The 19314-nt window shown below is 40.2% G+C and overlaps 1 protein-coding gene across 9 annotated transcripts in view; it reads left to right on the forward strand.

Moving 5' to 3' along the window:
• LOC125330995 (guanine nucleotide exchange factor DBS-like) overlaps positions 1–19314 on the forward strand; it is a 178360-nt gene that overhangs the window by 59948 nt on the left and 99098 nt on the right. For all 9 annotated transcript variants that reach the window (XM_048314794.1, XM_048314795.1, XM_048314791.1 and 6 more), the window contains 9 exons: positions 3137–3286; positions 4300–4424; positions 5969–6083; positions 6730–6849; positions 7397–7588; positions 7934–8125; positions 8530–8707; positions 17492–17595; positions 19023–19111. In XM_048314794.1, the coding sequence (XP_048170751.1) occupies positions 3137–3286; positions 4300–4424; positions 5969–6083; positions 6730–6849; positions 7397–7588; positions 7934–8125; positions 8530–8707; positions 17492–17595; positions 19023–19111 (1265 nt within the window). The remainder of the gene's footprint in view (positions 1–3136; positions 3287–4299; positions 4425–5968; positions 6084–6729; positions 6850–7396; positions 7589–7933; positions 8126–8529; positions 8708–17491; positions 17596–19022; positions 19112–19314) is intronic.

Here is a 19314-nt window from a genome sequence, read left to right on the forward strand (position 1 = left end):
CCAGGTGACAAATGCAGAGCAACCATTAAGCAGGAACTTTTCAGTTGCATTACAGCCTATGGATTCTGCTAGGGACTCAGGGAAAGAGGAAATCCGTGACTCAAATAGAGAAAGGCAAATTCCCCAAAAGTTTGTAATAGAAGCAGTAATTGTATCTCACTGTGCACCTGGCCCAGGGCCTAACAGTGTCGTGGTATTCTTACTCAGCAAGGCCTGTGGGCACGTTCTCTTGCCTTTTAAGTAATTGATGGGCTTCATAGGCCTTCAGCTGAAATTGAAAATAGGCTTTAGTACTTTACTGACTTTACAAAGGTTAGAAGTAAGGTCAAAAGTCTCACTTTAATGATTAATTATGTCCATGCTTTTAAGAGAACAAAAATACTCAGGAAACTATATTTTATTTTGCATTTCTATACTATACAAGCATGCACTCCAGCTGGGTCTTATTTTGGGTAACTGAAGAACAGTTGTTAGTAGGAAGGCAGAAATACTTCTTACTGTATTGGTTTGTTCCCTTTTTGGGCTGGTTAATGCATTTCAGTGTCTGCTTCAAAACAGTGTAAACAATTCATTAAGGTGCCCAGTTAAGATGACAATTCACAAAAAACAGACTCCAAACTCTGGCACATTAGCAGATAAAATATTGTCTCATTCTTCCTAAGCAAAAATGGGCTAAGCTGGGTCATGATCCTGGAAAACTGATTCATTTCACAGAGAATTTATACAACATTTGCATCTCTCTTTGTGGGTCTACTTGCAAGATTGGTATATAAGATCCCACATCTAATGTGGGCCTCAATGTTTTGCCAAGTTCTGAGTTCCCTGGGTTTGAGTCTGTTGTTGCTGATGGACAGGTTACATCTAACACTCATAGAAAGAGTTTTCTGAGGTAATTTAAGTCAAATCACTTTTGTCACTTTCTTGCTGTAGTTTTTTGGTGCTTTGCTGTCCTTATAAAATTAAAATTACTCTCCTTGAGAACCACCAAATATTTCAGGCTTCTAAATATGCAAACATAGAATCTGAATTTCCTCTGAGATTAATTTTCTACATTTATAGCTGTGTTGACTATAATATGGTTAGGGTTGAAATGGGTGAACAGGCTTATGTGTCAAAAGTATCAAAAATATGAAACTGTCCTTGCAGGAAGGGGGAGTGTGAAGAAATGAATCATCTATATGAGCTTTCAAACAGCAAAAGGTTTGAAAATATGAAGGGGAATAAAAAGAGGCACAGGAAAGGTTGTATTATTTATTAATGACAGGGGTTTGCATAAAACAATAATATATAGTTTGGTAAAATATGGAAACAAAAGTGAGCCAAGGATTTAGGGGAGTAGGGCGATGTAATCCCCAGAGATTTTGGTTAAATTTGTTGGAAAAACTTCTACTAAGCACAGAGACTTGAAAAAAACCAACCCACAGATGTAATTTAGGTATATGAAAGAATTTATTGCTCATATACACAGGAGAGAGTGGGGGCAAGCATGCTATTAAGTGAAACACTGATAAGTTCATGGTGCAGTCAGCCAACAAATATCTGCTGGATAAGAGGTTGTCATCAGGGAAGTGTTGGCTTCCATGGCACCTTGAAACAATCTGACTTTCAGTCTGGCTGAGCTGTGCTCTTCATGCCCTTTGCTGCTTCTCTCAGTGTTCTCATATCTAGTCCTGCCAGTGCTCTTCTTCTGAAAAAGCTTTAAACTCTGGCTAAATGGCAGTGACACAGCGACCTCCTTGCATCGTTCACAGTTTCTGCTCTCCTTTCTTGGCTGCCAGGAGCCTATGAACTTTCTTGCCCACAGAGCACATTTTTGGCTTTCTGTAAATGGCCTTTGGTTGTGGATGGCCATGTCTGTGTTGCAGTCAGAAGTGTGACATTTCAGTCAACTCTAATCCAGTAGTTTTGCGCTGAGAACACCAGGATACAGCTGCTGAGCACTAAGCTAGAGCATGCGTGGGTCTGTACTGCTTGTGTTGAAAGCAGACATGAATTTATGGGGAGAAAGGGAAGAAGGCTTGAACTGTGCTAGCATTGTTTAGTGGGGGACATGTTTCAGATCACATATGTGGACTGTAATTTCTCTCTACACCTTTTGAATGATGACCTACCTCCAGTTTGTCTTTCACTGAGCCCACAGCATAATTTCATCTGTCGTGGTTGCAAACAATGAATACCCATCATTGCTGGAGAAAGGAATGCAATGTGCAACAGCTACGTAGTGTTTGATTGGGTGTAAGAGCATCCCTAGTGCTTGTTGACTGACTCAAACCAGTGGGGGGGTTAGATCAAAAAGTACAAAGAATAAAGAACTATACAGAACAACACAGTCACCCCAAAATTTGAGCATGATCATGAAAAAACATCCCATGCAGTTGCTTGCTACTAGATATAAAGTTTTAATCACGTGTCACAGGTCTGAACATTTTACTCGTATCTGAGAAGGCAGCACTGGTTTTTTTAGCCTTCCTCACTTCCCAATTCTTCATTAAAACCACAGATTTCTGATGAGTTTCGTGTTGGTGCACCCAAGTGATAAAGAAACAGCAATGTTTCAATGAATTTATGCATTTTAACTGTATTTGCAGTTGCTTGTTCTTGTATTTGTGTACTAGCGTGGACAGATGGGAGAAAGTGACTAGAATGCATCTCGTACAGATAGGCAAGATGGAGATGCACTTATTCAGAAGTCAGGGGAAGACAGATTACTGCTGAGTGAACAATGGCTGTATAAATATAAGGGCTTTGGCCTATATATTTTAGGAGTGTTCTCAACTTAAATAAAGCCTTAATTAAAATTTTAAATGCAGCAGAACTTCCCAGCAAGCATGGGCAGAGGATCTGAAGTTCCAGGCCTGGCTTTGAAGATGATGTCCTCTGTGGTTTCATTATGTCTGCTGAGCTCTGGGAGTTCCCCCTTGGCCCACAGAGGTGACAATACGTGGGGACCTGTGAAAAGGTCATTTGTGACACATGGTTTAATTTGTAACTTTGAGCACATCCACCCAAAAAAAGGCAATGTGACCAGCTTTACAGGCATGTAATAGTTGCAGCACACCGTGCCTGAAGGACAAAGTGCTGTTAAAGGGCTAAGGGTAAATAACGAATCTGTGACTTCATGCTCTTGATTTTCCAGGCTATTGAAAACTTTGCAATGACAGTAAAAACAACAGCACAGATGCTACAGACCTTTGGAACAGACTTAGCAGAGACTGAACTTCCCAATGATGTGCAGTGCACAGAGGAGCTTCTGTCCTCACACACCGACCACCACAGCAAGCTGAAGGTGATTGTTGCCCCATGATGGCTCCAGCAGTGTAGTAAATGAGTTCTGATTTAACAAAATTTTCTGCCATCACTTGGCAGTCCATTGTCTGGAACCCACTGAGGAGGAGAGAAACCTGGTTTCAGGAGGTCGATTCAATTCAGCTGTGGAAAAGGATATTTTACAGCTTCAGGAATGGTAGAATGTGGAAATGTCACTTCCACTGTGTGAGAGGGAGTGATGGGATCACACCAGGAATAGCATGGGCTCCTGATGAAGAGTTCATCAGAAAGGATAAACTTACTTTGTAGCAGAAACAGAGAACATTTATGAGGATAGTCAGGAAAGACAGAATGATCTAACCAGATGGTGACTGTCGTTTTGTTTAAAAAAAAAGTTGGGGCTAGTTTAGCTTTGCAGAGTAAGGCTCAGAAGTAAATATTACAGCTGTCAACAAATGCCTTAGTTTAAACACAAGATTAAAAATACTACTTAAGATATATTAGCACAAGAGCATTTTTTATGGAAGAAGTGTGCAGTGATGTGGGGATTCATCAGCTGACAAGTTAATGTTTGAGCCTCATTGTCTTTCTTATTGCTCATCTTTCATGCTGGGAAGACACTTCTGTGGAAGACTTCTTATAGCTGATGTACTATGGCTCAGCATGTCACAATGTTGTTTGAGGAAATCCCATTAAGAAGTGCAATGTCTCAGCCCATTCTCTCAGCTCACAATCTACAGCATACATTCAATTTATGGTAGAATAATTTATTCTGTGAGTAGCCTGGTCAGATATGCAGTCTGCCCAGAAATTACTCTATTCCTTTTCTCAGAAATAGATCTACTAATCAAAGTGAACAGATTTAGGTCTCTGCATTTGCTAGAAAAACATATCATCTTTGGCAAGCATTTGTATTTTTTTTCAAGTATTTTGTACCCATGAAAGAATCTTCCTTTATGTTGTCATCTAAGAGATGTGAGTGTTGTTAGAAGTACATATAACTTTGTTTTTGGCTTTTTTTTCCCCCCTCAGGATGAGCTGAAACTAGCAGTGAAGCAGGGGGCCACCTTACTGACATGCATCCGGGAGCCAGTCACCCGAAGTGCCAACAGCAAACTCAGTCCAGATGAACTGGAAAATGTGGCCACAGTGGAAAGGTCAGTGGAGCTAGATTATCTTGTGCATCTTGCTAATTTACTCCTAAGAGATGCAAGTGTAATTTAAATAATTTAAATATGCAGGTTATAAATTACCACTGGTTCACCTACTCAGGATTTATTGGACAGGTAAGTCAGAGAAGGGAATAGAGGAAGTTCCTTGATTAAACTGTCAAGGCAAGTTCAAACAAGTCCTGAATTTCTTGGTAATTTTTGGTCAGACCACTAACTACCTGGGTGAAGATTTAACATGGGACTTACTTTCCCCATAACTTGTATGTCCTTCAAACTTCTGTGCCTGGTTAGAAAGTGGCGCCTGAATCTCTGTGAGATGAGAGGGTGGTATGCTTGTGAGTGTCCGTGGAAACTCTGGGGGAGGAACAGATGAAGACGAGACCTGAAACATACCGAGTGTCACAGCTGCAGAGACACAGAGGGAACCCCCTTTTCCTTCCTACAATGCTAGTTATTACCATGAAGCTTTCAGTCACCGTGTAGAAGTTTCTGCTTTGCCATGTGATGCAGTGGAAAGAGAAATGCCATGCTAGGGTTTCAGTGTGTCTGCATTCACTGGAAACAAAGGTGCTAAAAGTAAAGCTGAGCTGATATTTTTCACTGAATACTTTAAAATCCTTTAAACATCCCAAAGGAATTTGCTAATTCATCTTGAATTCAATGACTAGCTTTGATTAAAAACACGTTTTTCAGGGACAGTTTGAAAACAGAAATATGTTTTTGAAAGGAATAGGAGGGAGCTATTGGCATTTTCCTCAATAACTTGATGACTTCAGCACTCACTGATTCCCTACCTGCCCAAAGAGTGCCCATTCATTGAAATACAAGGTATTCAGAGAACACTTCCTTTTTGTTTTTTCTACTTGTTTAAAACTGTTCTACTTTGTAATTAATGAATCATTGAGAAACTGTGAGGATGACTCACTAGCCTGGTGTCAGGTATTTTACTGAAGATATGACACCTTGATATTAATGTCTTTGCAAATAAATGTTTCATCATTTACACAAAGTAAAACAATGTCCACGGGAGTCATTATGAGCTTCCAATCTATTGTTTTTAATGGACTGAGAAAAATTATTCAGTCCTTGCCTATTTCTGATGGGTGAAGAAAATTAACAAGTTGTAGAGTTCTGCTTTAATCATTCCATAAAATAATAATTGCATCATATTCAGTCTTCATCAGCTGGGGATGAATTACCTGTGAAGCATTGGGTGGAAGCTAGGGAGGCACAGCTGCCCTTGGCTGCCAGCACACGGAGCAGCTCTGAGTCCTTCTTGCACATCAGGAGGCAGGACAGTAACTGCCACAGTAGATCTGTGTAGTTGTCACTCATCTGTCACATTCCTGCCTGTCCTACTGCAAATTTCATTCTCTTTTGCTTAAGGGAGAGTTGACACAGAACTCTCTTACATAAGTGTAGGGCTCCCCACCATCTCCCTGCTCTGCTTTCTGCCATCAATTACTGTAACTTAAAAGAAATGAACTATAGGAAATAAGTACATTCTGTTCATTATAATTTCTTAACAGGTTGTTGGCTCAGTTGGATGAAACAGAAAAGGCTTTTGATCAATTTTGGACCAAGCATCACCTAAAACTAGAACAGTGCCTGCAGCTTCGACACTTTGAACATGATTTTAGAGAGGTATTTCTTTGTTCATGCTGTCTAGCCTTCTCTGGTAAATAAGGTCAAATTCTACCCATACTTAGAGTATCCTGGTGATCCAAAAAGGAGGTTGGGAGAGAAGCCCTTCATTATGAAATAGTAAATGAATATTCAAAAATTAAAGCCTTGGCAGCTTTCAGATGTCTTACAGCACTTGAATAAGACACAGTGAGGAAAGTGCCAGACTGTGAGGCCAAAATGTGGAACACCAACTTCTTGATAAATAATTTTGCAATTAGGTGTGAAGTTATCAAATATAATTTCTTCTGTGATGGTAAGTTGCCAATCCCACCAGAGTCAAGGGAATACAGTTCAGAAGGCCCAAATGTCAGCCCAGAGACTGGAGTAATACAGATTCTGGAGTAATATAAACTCTGCAGTTACAGGTTGTCCAAACTTTGTGGGCCTAATTAGTGAGAAGCAGGGAAACTCTTTGAAGAATAGTTGGTTGTTGATTTATTTCTGGGCATTTCCATTTTGGAACAAGCTAAAAGACTAAACTTGAGATACAGACTCTTCTCAAAGACGCAGGTGAATGTTGTAATTTTTATCAGTATCTTGTGATGGGGTTTTGGGTGGGTTTATTTTGTTTTGGTTTTATGTTTTTGTTGTTGCTGTTTTTTAGGTAAAACTGACATTGGATAACCTCATGGAAACACAAGCAGGTTTTGCTGACATTGGAGACAGTGTGACTCGAGTTGAGAACCTCCTAAAGGAACAAAAACATCTGGAAGAGAAAGGACAGGTTTGCATTCAATTTAGTGTTCTAGCTGTTATAGACATGGTATTCTAGACACTTCTTTGTTTTTTTTGTTGTTGGTTTTTTTTTTTTTGTCCATATTTGCTCTCTTCTCATGAGTCATTATTTTAAATTGCAAAATACAGATCCTAATTTCCAGAAGCCAGGGTTCTTCAGACCCAGTTCCAGTTCATTACTTGGAAAGCTAGGGAAAAAACCAGGGGGAAAATTTTGTATAATGAATGTTCCCAGTATGTGAGAAAGAAGAAATGGACTCCATAACCTCAGTGGGCAACCTGTTCCAGCATTTGGTCACCCTCACAACAAAAAAGTGCTTCCTGAGGTTCAGATGGAACCTCTCAAGTTTCAATAAGTCAATGAGTTTTAACTTATTGACGTTGAAGTTGGCCTTCAATGTAAATATAAAGTAAGACATATCAGCTATGTTAATATTCCAGACCTTTACCCCCAGGCTACAGCAGGGGTTACAGAGATGGATTGTCCTTATTATGCATGTCATTCTAACTTTGGATTTTTCTCATTAATGTCACAGGAACCTTTGGAGAAGGCCCAGTCTCTAGCTCTCCATGGAGAACAGCTCATCCAAAACAACCATTATGCAGTTGACTCCATTAGACCAAAGTGTGTTGAACTCAGGCGGATTTGTGATGACTTTACCAATGAGACCAAGAAAAAGTATGATATTTTGGGAAAGTCTCTTGAGCTGCATAAGCAGTTAGATAAGGTGAGTGAACCTTCTCAGATAACAGCCCTGGCAAGGTTCTACTAAAAATGAATGATTTTATAAACTCAGGTAATTATGATGAAGATAAAAAGTTGTGTTTGGGTTTTCTCCATTTCATTCAGTAAATGTTACTATAAATATTGGAGCTTTGCATTAGTTCAGAAGTTCAGTTCTGCATATTCTGGTGGGGCGACTTGTGGGCAGGAACTGCTGCACCCTATGAGTAACATTGATCTCCTTTAATGACATGTTAGGGCAAATCAGTTTTTCATAGAGTAGAAGCAACACTTGACAACATGGACTGTCAGGGATGATAAGTCCTTCTTCCCCCATTTTTCTTTAAAGGCAAGCCAATGGTGTGAAGCTGGAATCTACCTCTTAGCTTCCCAAGCTGTGGACAAGTGCCAGTCACAAGAGGGAGCTGAAACTGCACTGGTTGAAATTGAGAAGTTCTTGGTAACAGCTAAGGAACACCAACTCTCCAACCCGAAGGAGTTCTACAATCAGTTTGACACGATCCTCACCCCTGAAATAAAGGTAAAACCCCTCAGATGTGCATGTGCCCACTTAGAAGTTAAAAATTTCCAATTGCTTTGTCCATGAGACTGTACTGGGTTATATATTTGACTCTGCTAAAATATGCCTCTTTCTCTACTCCAAAAGGGCACAGAGGTGATCATTTGTGGCAGAAAGTTTTACTCATAAGAGTAGTCATGCAACACATACGTCATTTGATTAAGAGCAGTGCTAGAAACACTGCTTGAGTCACCATGTGCTGGTCAGTGAAACTGTGATTTGGGCAGAATGCAGGGACTGGGTTGCAATAAACTGTAGCATAGTGTGATCTCCAGCACTAGTCTGGGTCTGGTAATACAAGTCCTTTCTTCACTTGCCCTGTCCAGCACTGACAACCATTTGTTGTTTGCATTTTTTTTGTCAAGGCCAATGCCCAAAGAATTGTACAAAAACTTGAAGATGTACAAGAAATGTTTGACAAGAGGCAAGTGAGTCTGAAGAAGCTGGCAGCCAAACAGACCCGGCCAGTACAACCTGTTGCTCCACATCCTGAATCTTCCCCAAAGCGAGCATCACCAAAGATTACCAGACCAGCAGCAGTAGGTAGGCCATGAGCAGCTGCTTTCAGACTCACTCCAATGATTTGTCCACATGGTCATGTTTGATTTTTGTTATCAGAGAGAACACTTGAATTTGATGGGCGGTGTCAGCCTTGTAGGTCCAGCTATTAAAAATGAATATGAAATGTCTGTCACTGCAAACATACAAACAAGGGCGAATCAAAAAAACCCATCAGGCTTCTCTTCCTAGATCTAATCTACAGAGCACATTTCCATACTGTGTTTCAGTCTTTCTTATATTGCTAATTCTCAAATACCCAAGCCAGGGTAGTCAATGCAAGCCTGCAATATAAGAATGAGAACCTCTTTTACATTGCAGATACTATAATGTGAATATTCAGCTTTGAGGCTCACAATTCTTCAGGGTTCAATCAGATACTGGCAAAATTAAGAGTTCATTAGTGACACTGACTCATTTGTGCAATTTTTGCTTTTTCCCCTCTACATAGATGTTAGTTCACTTTCTACCTTGTCCTCTGCTAACTGTAGGAGCTGAGCATTGCTTCTGCTTGGAAATTACTGAAAGTTGATTATTTGAGGTTAGCATGTGCCTTTAACCAAGATAGCTATTTTCTGAAAAAGAAACGTGCCTGAAGCTAATTTGAAACAGTGTATCTTGGAGACCAGCCACTCTGTGCTTGGTGGCAGGAAGGGATTGTCCCTTTGGAACCTTAGTGATGCTTAAAAGAGAAACCTTTAGCAAAAAACCTTGAAAAAAACCCTTACTTGCATGAAGAGCTTCAATAAACTGCTTTGTCAACAGCAAGATTAGGATGGTCAGTAGCCTGACCATTTTGCTTTCTAGGCATACCAGCAGAAAGTCACACCAATATCCCTGTTCTCCTCTGCTCCCCAACATTCATCCTTTCTTCCAAAGGAAAATCACCTTCCTCCTGTTCCCATGCCAGTTTGACATCTGTTCATTTTTCCCCCCAAACCATGCTAGCTGTGTGTTTTATGTACAGTTCCTACCTCAAGATTCAGCTTCTCTATTGGTTAAAGGCAAGCTGAGAACACAACGCCTGTGAAGAGGTCCTGCTCTGCCACACACACATCCTCCAGCAATGTGCTCCCCTCTTGCACTGGGGTGGGCAGTCAGTTTCCTGGAGGAGTTGTGATTTGCCTTGAAAACTGAGTAAACGGACTGCAAAACTGTAGTAGCTATTTTTCCATTGCATGAGTTACGGAAATGCAGGGAGCTCTGGAGATCACACAGCCCAGTCACCTTCTCCAAGCAGCACTAATGTCAGAGCTCATCAGATTCCTCACTGCATGGCCACTAGTGCTGAAGCAAAGGAAGTTGCAAAAAATGGGATTATGGGTTCAGCAGGTCAGAATCAGTTAGTTCCTCTCAGTAGCAGCACAGTTTTAGGATGGCTTTCGCCTATTGTAAAACTTCATATTCAGACTAAAAGCTAATCTTGCAGTTCTGTTTATGCATGCAGTCCCTTGAACTGTTTCTTGAACCTCTTTCTTGTAATTTTAGAACATTTGCAGGTTTTTAAATGAAATTGTTGGTATAAATAGAACCTTATAGAATAGTCACTAGTACTCTGAGTTTTGATTCTTGTTGATAGACCCCATGCCATACTATCAATTCTTTCACAGAAAATCATGAGATGCTCCCTTGCTCTGTCCCTTGAATTGCCATTCATGGTTATACAACCCAGTACAGGACAAGTGTGTGACAAGGCTTAGCCTTTAATGTCCCATTGCAAAAGAATAGGTAGGTGAAATTTATTTTAAAATGTTACGCTGGTTGTTCTGTGAGGAGGTGCAAAGTGCAACCCACTCCTGTTCAGACATTGATAAGTAGACTCTGCCATCTCATTCAGTCATGAGGGTGACTGACCCAGAGTATTTCTCTTTCAGAAGAGCCTGTGTATCTACAGGTTATCCAAGGACTCACAATCAGTTACTATAACAGCTATGAATAGTACTTCTATATTCACATATTCTTTGTGAATCATTTTGGTGTTATCCAGTTGTCTGCTACAAAGAATCATACTTTGAAATTCTGGAGTGCCCTTTCCCTCAGAATGCCAAAGCACTTGGTAAATACTGGTCAGTATTTTAACCTCTTTTTTTCAGAAAGAAAACTGAAGCACAGATAAACTGAGGAATTCACCAAGATATTTCAGTCTGACTATGAAACGTGTCTGAGAATACAAACAGGAACACTGAGTCCTATTCCAAGCCTGAAAATGAGGCTGTGAAATTCTGCTCTTCTTGAAGCTATCCTCTTTTGGACTTTCCTCTGTGTCCTTTCTTCACATTCATGGCATCAATGCACTATCAGCACTTAGTTATGGAGAGAATTTATTGAGCAACATCTTGGAAACATGAGAGAGGCTTAGAGCACCTTCTCAAAACAGATTTTATAACTCATTTGTTATTTGTTACCCTGGATGTACCTGAATATTTCTAAAGCTTGCAAAATAGAATATGGCAACTGGAAAATACCATGTCCTAGACTGCGTAAATAGAAAGGCAAGCAAAGGCAATAAAATGTGGTAAACAGGAATAAAAGACCAGAAGGAAAGGCTTTTGTCCCCAGGCAGCAGAGTGACAATACTATGGCAGCACTGCGATGGTTGGTCTGTGAAAGGAAAAGAAGTTACATTTGTTCCAGAATAGATTTTGTTTTGTTTTTCCTTGCTGACTATCCATTTTCCTAACAGGGAATGGTAGGGAGAATTAAATCCAATTCAGGGTGCTGATGGAAAAATCTTCACAGATGTGAAGGGTCAGACATGAAATACTCCATTATTGTAACTGTCAGACTCTCCATTTTACATGGACAAATACACAGGCAGAGATGGATTTTTCTGCACACAGGCAGAGCTGATAGCATGTCTGAGAGAAAGGGCAGGTTTCTGTCAGGGAAGTGACTGTCAGAGTTTCACATCCATGTCCTTATGGTTTCTGGTGACTCTCAGCAATCTTTTAGCTTAGTGAAGATCCAGAAAGGCAGCTCAGAGCTGCACCATAAACTCTCCCTCAGTCAACACTTTTCTATGGGTCTGGAAACTCTGAAGCAAAACTTTAGATTAATCCAAATTTTGCTTGAAGCTTCTGGTTTCGTAAGTGGACTTCTATATTTTGCAGGGACAGGCCGGTCAAGACTAAAGAACTAGTTCCAGAATTACTATGATGCTGAAAAGTTTGTGCCAGCTCTATTTGGTGCATGTTTTAGCTGTGAGAACTTGATTAAATATCATTCACAGATTAACCCTGAAAAGGCAGAAATCTCTGCTGACCTTTTTATAATATGAGCCTTGAAAATATTTAAGTAGCATATATGACACCTTATTTTAAGGAGAGCTCTGTTTACTCCCAATGGAAACTGCTTGAATACTGCTAATGGCTTAATTTGTCCCCACGTGTGTTGGGAGGAAAGAAGTGGCACTTGATAGGGAACTATTTTTGCTCTGATTCACTTCTGAGGGCATAATTTTTGATGATTTGACTACATATTTGTTCTCTGCATTTCTGTGCAAAACTCCTTAGCATGGAGTGAATTGGAATAAGTCCACAGAGTCAAACCACACAGTCTGTCAGGCACAACGAGATGCACTACTGAACTGTAAAAGATAATACATGCCATTAGGGATGACTGCAGTTAGCATTTATCTATTTTAATTTGCTTGTAATTCTCCCAAACTCTAACTCTTTGAAATGAAACTTTCCCAAAGGCTATCTTCTTCAGCCTCACACATTTGTGGAAAATTTCAGTAAAAGATGATTTGGCCATCTCAGTGACCATGGTTTGGAAAAATGTCTTGCTTTAGTTACCTTTCTGGCAAGAGTTGGAACATGGCAGCACAAAGTGCTATAAAATACTCACCTAGAGAGTTCTTTGTGTGCAACAAAAATGTGAAATACAGGAGCAGAGATGTCAAAATTTCTGTGAGTTTGTTAAGCGAATAGCATGTTTAACAGCACACTGCACATACAAAATCCATGACTCACCATACAAGCATCTTAGAAGGCCAACTTGGAACACAAGATTCCTGAGGGGGGAACACAGCTGGAGCCTTTTCAGTTCTTTAAATAATAAAATTTAAGCTGGTTCCATCTCAGTTAAATGTATACAACTGCTCATTGGATCCAGTCCAGCATTCCTCACAGTCACTAGTGCATAACACTCACTAACTAATAACATCTGGACAGAGGATAAAGGAAGAATGTCTTGCAAGCGTCTGGGGATGTGTGCAGGGGAAGTGAGGCTGCTGAGAGGTTAGCTGACTCCGAAGAGATGGTGCATGTGATTTTCATTAATGATTTGAGAAACCACTACTTTCTATGGTTCAGTATATTTCTATAAATGAAGTCGAAAAAAGGAAAAGATGCTTTCAGTTTTGTGACTGTGGGGCTGCTATTACACTTGGGCCAGTCTGAGGGAACCAAGTAGTATCTTCTTGTAGAATATTACACATCCAGGAACCTCGCTCTGTGCTTCTTATATCAGCAGGTTTTCAGGGGGCTTGACAGAAATTTTGCTAGAGCAAAGAAGCCTAAATTATATTGCCTAAGAATGGCAAAGTCTTTCTGCCCTAAGCCATTAAGTGATAAACCATAGCTGCTCTGGTGTTTCTTTAGCTGCCTAAACATTCTGTTTTGTCATCACCAGCATTCAAAACAGCGATTAAGCCACTAATTATCTTCAAACTCATGTTCCTATTGGACAGCACAAGCAGCAAGCCCCAATAAAGTTTAGCAGACTAGTTGTTTCCATGCTTGTTCTTGCCAAAGGACTTTGATTCTGCTGTAGGTGATTAGTGAGAATGCACTAACTCATAGAGAAAACAGATGGGAAAACGTGATGGGGAAATTCCCCCCAAAGCTGAATGTTAAAGCGTGGTATTTACTTGAGGGGGGCTTGGGATATCTTACAGGTGGCGGGTATGTATCCTAACCCTTGACTGTAGCCCATGTCTCTTGCTAGCTAATGAGTTACACTTATTCTAGCAGGAGCAAACTTAGGGCCAGTTACCCAGGTGAACTAATCCAGCTGTGTCTGAGCACCTGGGAGCTGCCCGCAGTTCTGTCTGTCTCTCAGTGGGGGATGTAGTCCCCCCGTAGGAGACGAGACCTGAGAGAGGTTGCCTGCTTCCCTACACAGGAGCAGGGGGGAAATGGCTGAAACCACAGCCTTTTCTCACAAGCAGCACAAGTTTTCTTCACTGAATTTTTTTCAGTCTTAGAGGGATGGAAAGTCTGCAAAGCAAAACAGGGCACATGAGTCTCTGTCATTTTCTATCAGGTTTAGTGTCAGTGCAGCCCACTTTAGCATTTGCTGCAGGCTAAATAATACAACAGTGATTCCATACTTGTCATGGGACTTCTTCATAAAAAACTAGTAAGCAGTACTAAAGCCCCACTGGAAAAGTGTCATGGTGCTCCAGGTGAATGCAAGTGACAGACCCAAACACTGCTTTACAATGCCCTTTAACAATACTTGCTTTAAAAGCAGCATCAAGCAATTTAAAATATTAATGAATTCAAAATGAAATAATCATTATGTATCATCCAGAGGAGTACTGTGAAACACTAGGATGAAAACAACCTTGAAACCATGCAGACATTAGATAATTTCTTGTTTTCCATTGTTCCTGTGCCTTTATTCTTTCAGTAGGCAGCTCGACACTATAATTTTCAGCTTCTTCAGCAATAAAATACTGTACTGACCTTGAAACAGCCAACTGTACTGAATTTTATAAGGGAGTTTCCCTTATATTTCCAGTTCCACAGTAATTAGTGCAATAATAATTAGCAGGTATTTGGGCTGTTTCTTTCTATACTGCTCCAGAAACTACTTAAATGCAGTGAGATGCATCAGTCTCAGACTATGGGCCAGTGAACAACTGAAAAATTTTCCAGAGCATAACCAAAGCAGCTTGTTTCCTGTTTTCAGTTTGTTTCTGGGTCAAATTGGAAAGGGAAGTTCACTGTGTCAGTATGAATCAAATTCATGTCTGAAATATACACAGTTGAATTTGACTCCTTTCTTATCTTGTACCTGTCTCCTTTTCTGAAATATGTCACACTGAAGAAGCCAAGACTCAGATTGTGAACTGACCTGAGTAATTTGCTGCTGGATCAAGGAGCACCTGCAGTTTGGCTTCTTGTGAATGTGTCATCTTCCATTTAAACTGCCCTGTGCTCTCTTTCCTGGATCACCTGGGGCTGTCTGATCTTGCAAGCTGTGATCCAGACATCAAAGTTGTAACTGATTTCCACTTTTTCTGCTGATTGCTTTCAGCAGGGTTTTCATGCCAGTATCAACCATCCCTTGAAGATACAAAGTTTTCTGATTAATGAATAAGTCAAACAACTTGGTATTGCTGACTGTGCTCTTCTAAGCAAAAGTTCTCATGTTTTCTGAAGTTATTTCCTTTGCTTCCCTTTATTTCCACAACACATCCATAAAATTTGTGAATTAGCTTTGTAGAGCAATCCAATGGACTGAACTCGGATTTAGACAGAGCAGCTAGACATTGGCAGCATATCTAGGGTATTCAGGTGTGGGTAAGAGTATGAAACAATGTCTTGGAGACCAAGTCTTAGATTTTTTTTTTTTAATGCTGTTTTTTCAAGGTATAAATAGGATATAGTTGGGAGAAGCTCCAGGATATAATAGTTTCTAGTGTAATAGGTATGATCACAGCCTGTGTTTTGTCATGACTGTGGTAGGTGAGAATTTATGGCTAAATAGAATCTCCAGGGTGCATCAATACAGAAAAGGGTGAATTTACTGATGCTTTTAGAAACCTTACTCAGATTCATGGGGAAACACATAAAAGGACCCATTTGAAAACTTCCCAAATATTCTGGTTTTGCCAACAGTAGCAGTCACCCTCCCTGCAGATTAGAAAGGTATGAAGAAGTTAGACAATTGGGATCAATAGCTTCTATGTGCTGCATCTTGCATCTTTTTGTTCTCTTGGTTCCAAAATGTCAGTGCACTGCTTTTTGGGTGAAATAAAAATACCTTTGAGAGAACAAATACTACTTCAGGGAAAACTTGCCTTGGGGATGGGAAGAAGGCATTTGTTGAAACTAGTGCTCAAAATCAAAACAAATCCCCTGCTGTATACTCTGAAAGAGTGATGGAAGAGCCAAAAAGAGACCATTTGCATTTCAGCTCAGTCCTGGGAACCACAAGAATCTTCTACCAGTTGATTATAGCTGCTGGTGACTGCCAGATTTCACTGTTCCGTTGAGGAAACTTTCTAGTATGGAGTCATTGTGAGGAGATAACAGGCATGAAATGGGCATTGCCTAGCCCTTATGTCATTTAGCATCGGATTAATCCAAGAAGATTTAGGGAAGATTTGGAGAGAGGCTGCTTTAATTAGTTCTCTTCCCAGCTGTGTGACAAGGCTGTTGAAAAGACACAGGGTAGAAGAAATGCCAGCTTCCATTATTATTGTCTGATATGATGAGAAAACTGCTATGTTGAAACTGATATGTTGTCTTTTTAACGGAATAGAATTTGGAGTGCTTCTATGTGTTTCTTTTTGCCCTTTTTAAAACTACTTTAAAAGAAGAACTAATGACAAGGGCATTTGAAACTTTGTTAAGGTGTTTCTTTTTGAAGCGTTCAGCCCTCTCCTGCATGAAACCTTTGATACTATGTCCTCCTCATTCAAAGATGTCTGCATCCTTTTTGCTGTATCCCTCAGCTTCTCCCAAAGAAGAAAAAGTTATTAATGACTATCAAGACTCACAACATTTCAAAGTATTAAACTTGGTGAAACCCTCTAAAACAAAATGTTGCCAGATGCATTTGAAAACATTAGCTTTTATTCTTAGAAAAGGTGCTTGCTCAGTTAGAAAGTTCTGACAGAATAAAAATGAAAAGGACTTAATTTTGTTCTTTATTGCCTGACCCAGATTCTTTCAGCATTTCATTTGGCATTCATACATGTTTTCACCCATGACATGAATGGCTGCCCATATCAACTCAGCAACTAAGAAAAAGGAGAGTGCTGTACTTGCATGTGCTGTGAACTCATTATCAACCCAAAACAAAGATAAAACTAACAGAGATTATTTTCTATTCAAGCCAAATGTATGATTGCCCTTCTCACAGTTCATTCTAATCCTTTCCTTTGGACAGCAGGCTCAGCACAGGTGGTTATGTTGTTAAGGATGACTGTCCAAGTAGCTTCAGACACCAGAGTGTCTGCTGGGGGTTTCGGAGCCTGCAAGGGTCACCAAACCTGACACAACAGGGCATATTCCGAAATAATATCCTCAGACTCTCTGGCCTTACATACCTGTCACTGTGACTGACTGAACTCCTGTGATTACTCTTTTGAGAGTTGTTCATGTAACGAAACCTTACAGGGAGCAATCCTTTAATGCAACAACAGCAAATGATTACCAGAAACAAAATTTCCTTGCTTTGGGAGCCCACACAAGCAACACATGCAAGTGACAATTACCCAAGAGTTGGTACAGCTGGCTAAACATTTACCTGTGCTGTCCCAAAGATGGTTTTCCCAGGGGAAGCCAAACCAAAGTAATCCTTACAACCTGGAGGTGAAGATGCCAATTTGAGACACAGTGCAGCACTGAACAAGGGAACCCATCCCTTGTGCCAGCTGGTCCATCACTGCTCCAGCACAACTCAGTTCTCTAAGCCAGGTCTCATTTACCACCGATGTGTCAGGATCTTTGCTCATTGCACTTTTCGGGAAATAGAATTTTAACTTTTAGCACGTGTTTTGTAATGTTACTTTCTTTTTTACTCTTTCAGCTACTAATAGGAGGTCCACAGAAATTTCCTGCCCTCCAAAGACCATTTCTGAAGTAGAGTTATCAAAAAAGAAAAGCATTAAGAAGACAAAAGGTGGAATTAAGGTAGGATTACCTGTGATTTGGGGACATCCCATATTGTGAGAGAACTCAAAACCACATAAATATAGATTTACATACCTGTACTTGGAAATTGGAACATATTTAAGTTAACACTCTGATAAGAACAAGCTGTTTTAACCCAACTCTTCTGTTATCCACACCCCTGACTTGCTCATATGTTTCTTGTTTATTCCTCTAAAGCTGAAAGCAAAAATTAAATGCAGTCCATTTTCTGAAATGGCCAACACAGCCCACAGCTTCAGCAATAAGCACAGAATAAAACACAGTTATCAGCAGGAACATACAGCTGGTCTCCCCTTTGTCTAAACTCACATAAAGTGACTTTGGAATTAGTTTTACTCTCATCAGTAATCACAGTTGCATTCCTCCCACGTAGTTAGGTGTATGCAGCAACATGGTACAAGCTTTATAAAACATCCATTCATTCATTCATTTTTAAATCCACTTCCCAAGACTACACTGCAAATTATGCCCCCCTCCCTTCCCTCCCGTTGTTCTGATAATAGCTCAGATGAGGACAGTTTATTACTGGAGTCCATCATTATCATCAACCAGCTAAAAAATTTAGCAATATAGAATGTAAGATAGGCAACTACTTTCCCTCTTCAGAATCAGCCCTTAAAAATGCAAGTGCTCAAGAACTTAGGTTCTGCTGGGATTTAGGTATTGGCTTGGATTAACAGCAAACTCAGCAGCTGGGTTGTTTTACTGAATTTAAAGAGATTGGCTTTTGAGTAAGTGCAAGTAGTGCTTGGTGCTCTTAAAGCTGCAGGCAAAAGGAGGAAAAGCCTGCTTAAAACTTGCCTGGAGAGCACTTGAAATGATTCAACTCTGCAAGACTGGACAAGGGAGTGTGTGAGTGTCTATCAAAATAAAACACTGGAGCTGTACAAAAGCTCAGCTCTGTTTCAGCCTGGGCACAGGCTCTGCACAGGTACCTGTGCTCAGCACTGCCTCAGCCAGCACTGCTGCCGGGACACAGAAACTTCTCAGAGGCACACGGAGGATTCCCAGATTTCTCCATAGGGCATTCTACAAAGAACTCTGAAAATGTGAAGTCTTTGGGTTGGCTTCAGACAGGAAATGAAAATAATAGTGTTGTAGAGTCTAAGGAACAGATTTTTATGCCTGTAATTATCTACACAAGGAGATAATTCACCTCCTGTGGTGCAAGAATATAATGACTTTGCCTGCAGTAAGGAATGCCTCCATGCCACCACTGAGCAAGGAAGGAGAATATAAATACACAGGAGATATTTCTGCACATCTAGAACTCAATCATTTTAACTTGTCTAGTGGCTTACTAGGTTGGGTAGGATCTTTTTTTATTCTTTCAAAGAGTTAAAGTTCTCTAAATAAAAGCATCAGCAATTAAGTATTTTCAGTTTTAACATGTCCTTCTCATTCAGATTGAAGTGATGCATGAAGCCAGTCAAGGAGGATCTAGCAGAGTCCTGGTGACCAGTGAAAGTGATGAGAACTTGTCAACAAGGAGGAGGTAAGGCTGCATATATGAGCCACTGGATTTTTTTTCTTCTTAGAGTGCAAGTTAATGCATTTATAGTACATTCTCTACAACTTCTTTGAAGTTCACCAAGATTAATAAATAATTAGCAATAATGAAGTCACTGAAATGCTTACAGCCATGCATTTATACCCAGTCTATCAGATGGAAAAGCAAGCAAGAGTTATCTTTTGTTT

Source organism: Corvus hawaiiensis, chromosome 10 (assembly GCF_020740725.1).
Source record: "Corvus hawaiiensis isolate bCorHaw1 chromosome 10, bCorHaw1.pri.cur, whole genome shotgun sequence".
NCBI lineage: Eukaryota > Metazoa > Chordata > Aves > Passeriformes > Corvidae > Corvus > Corvus hawaiiensis.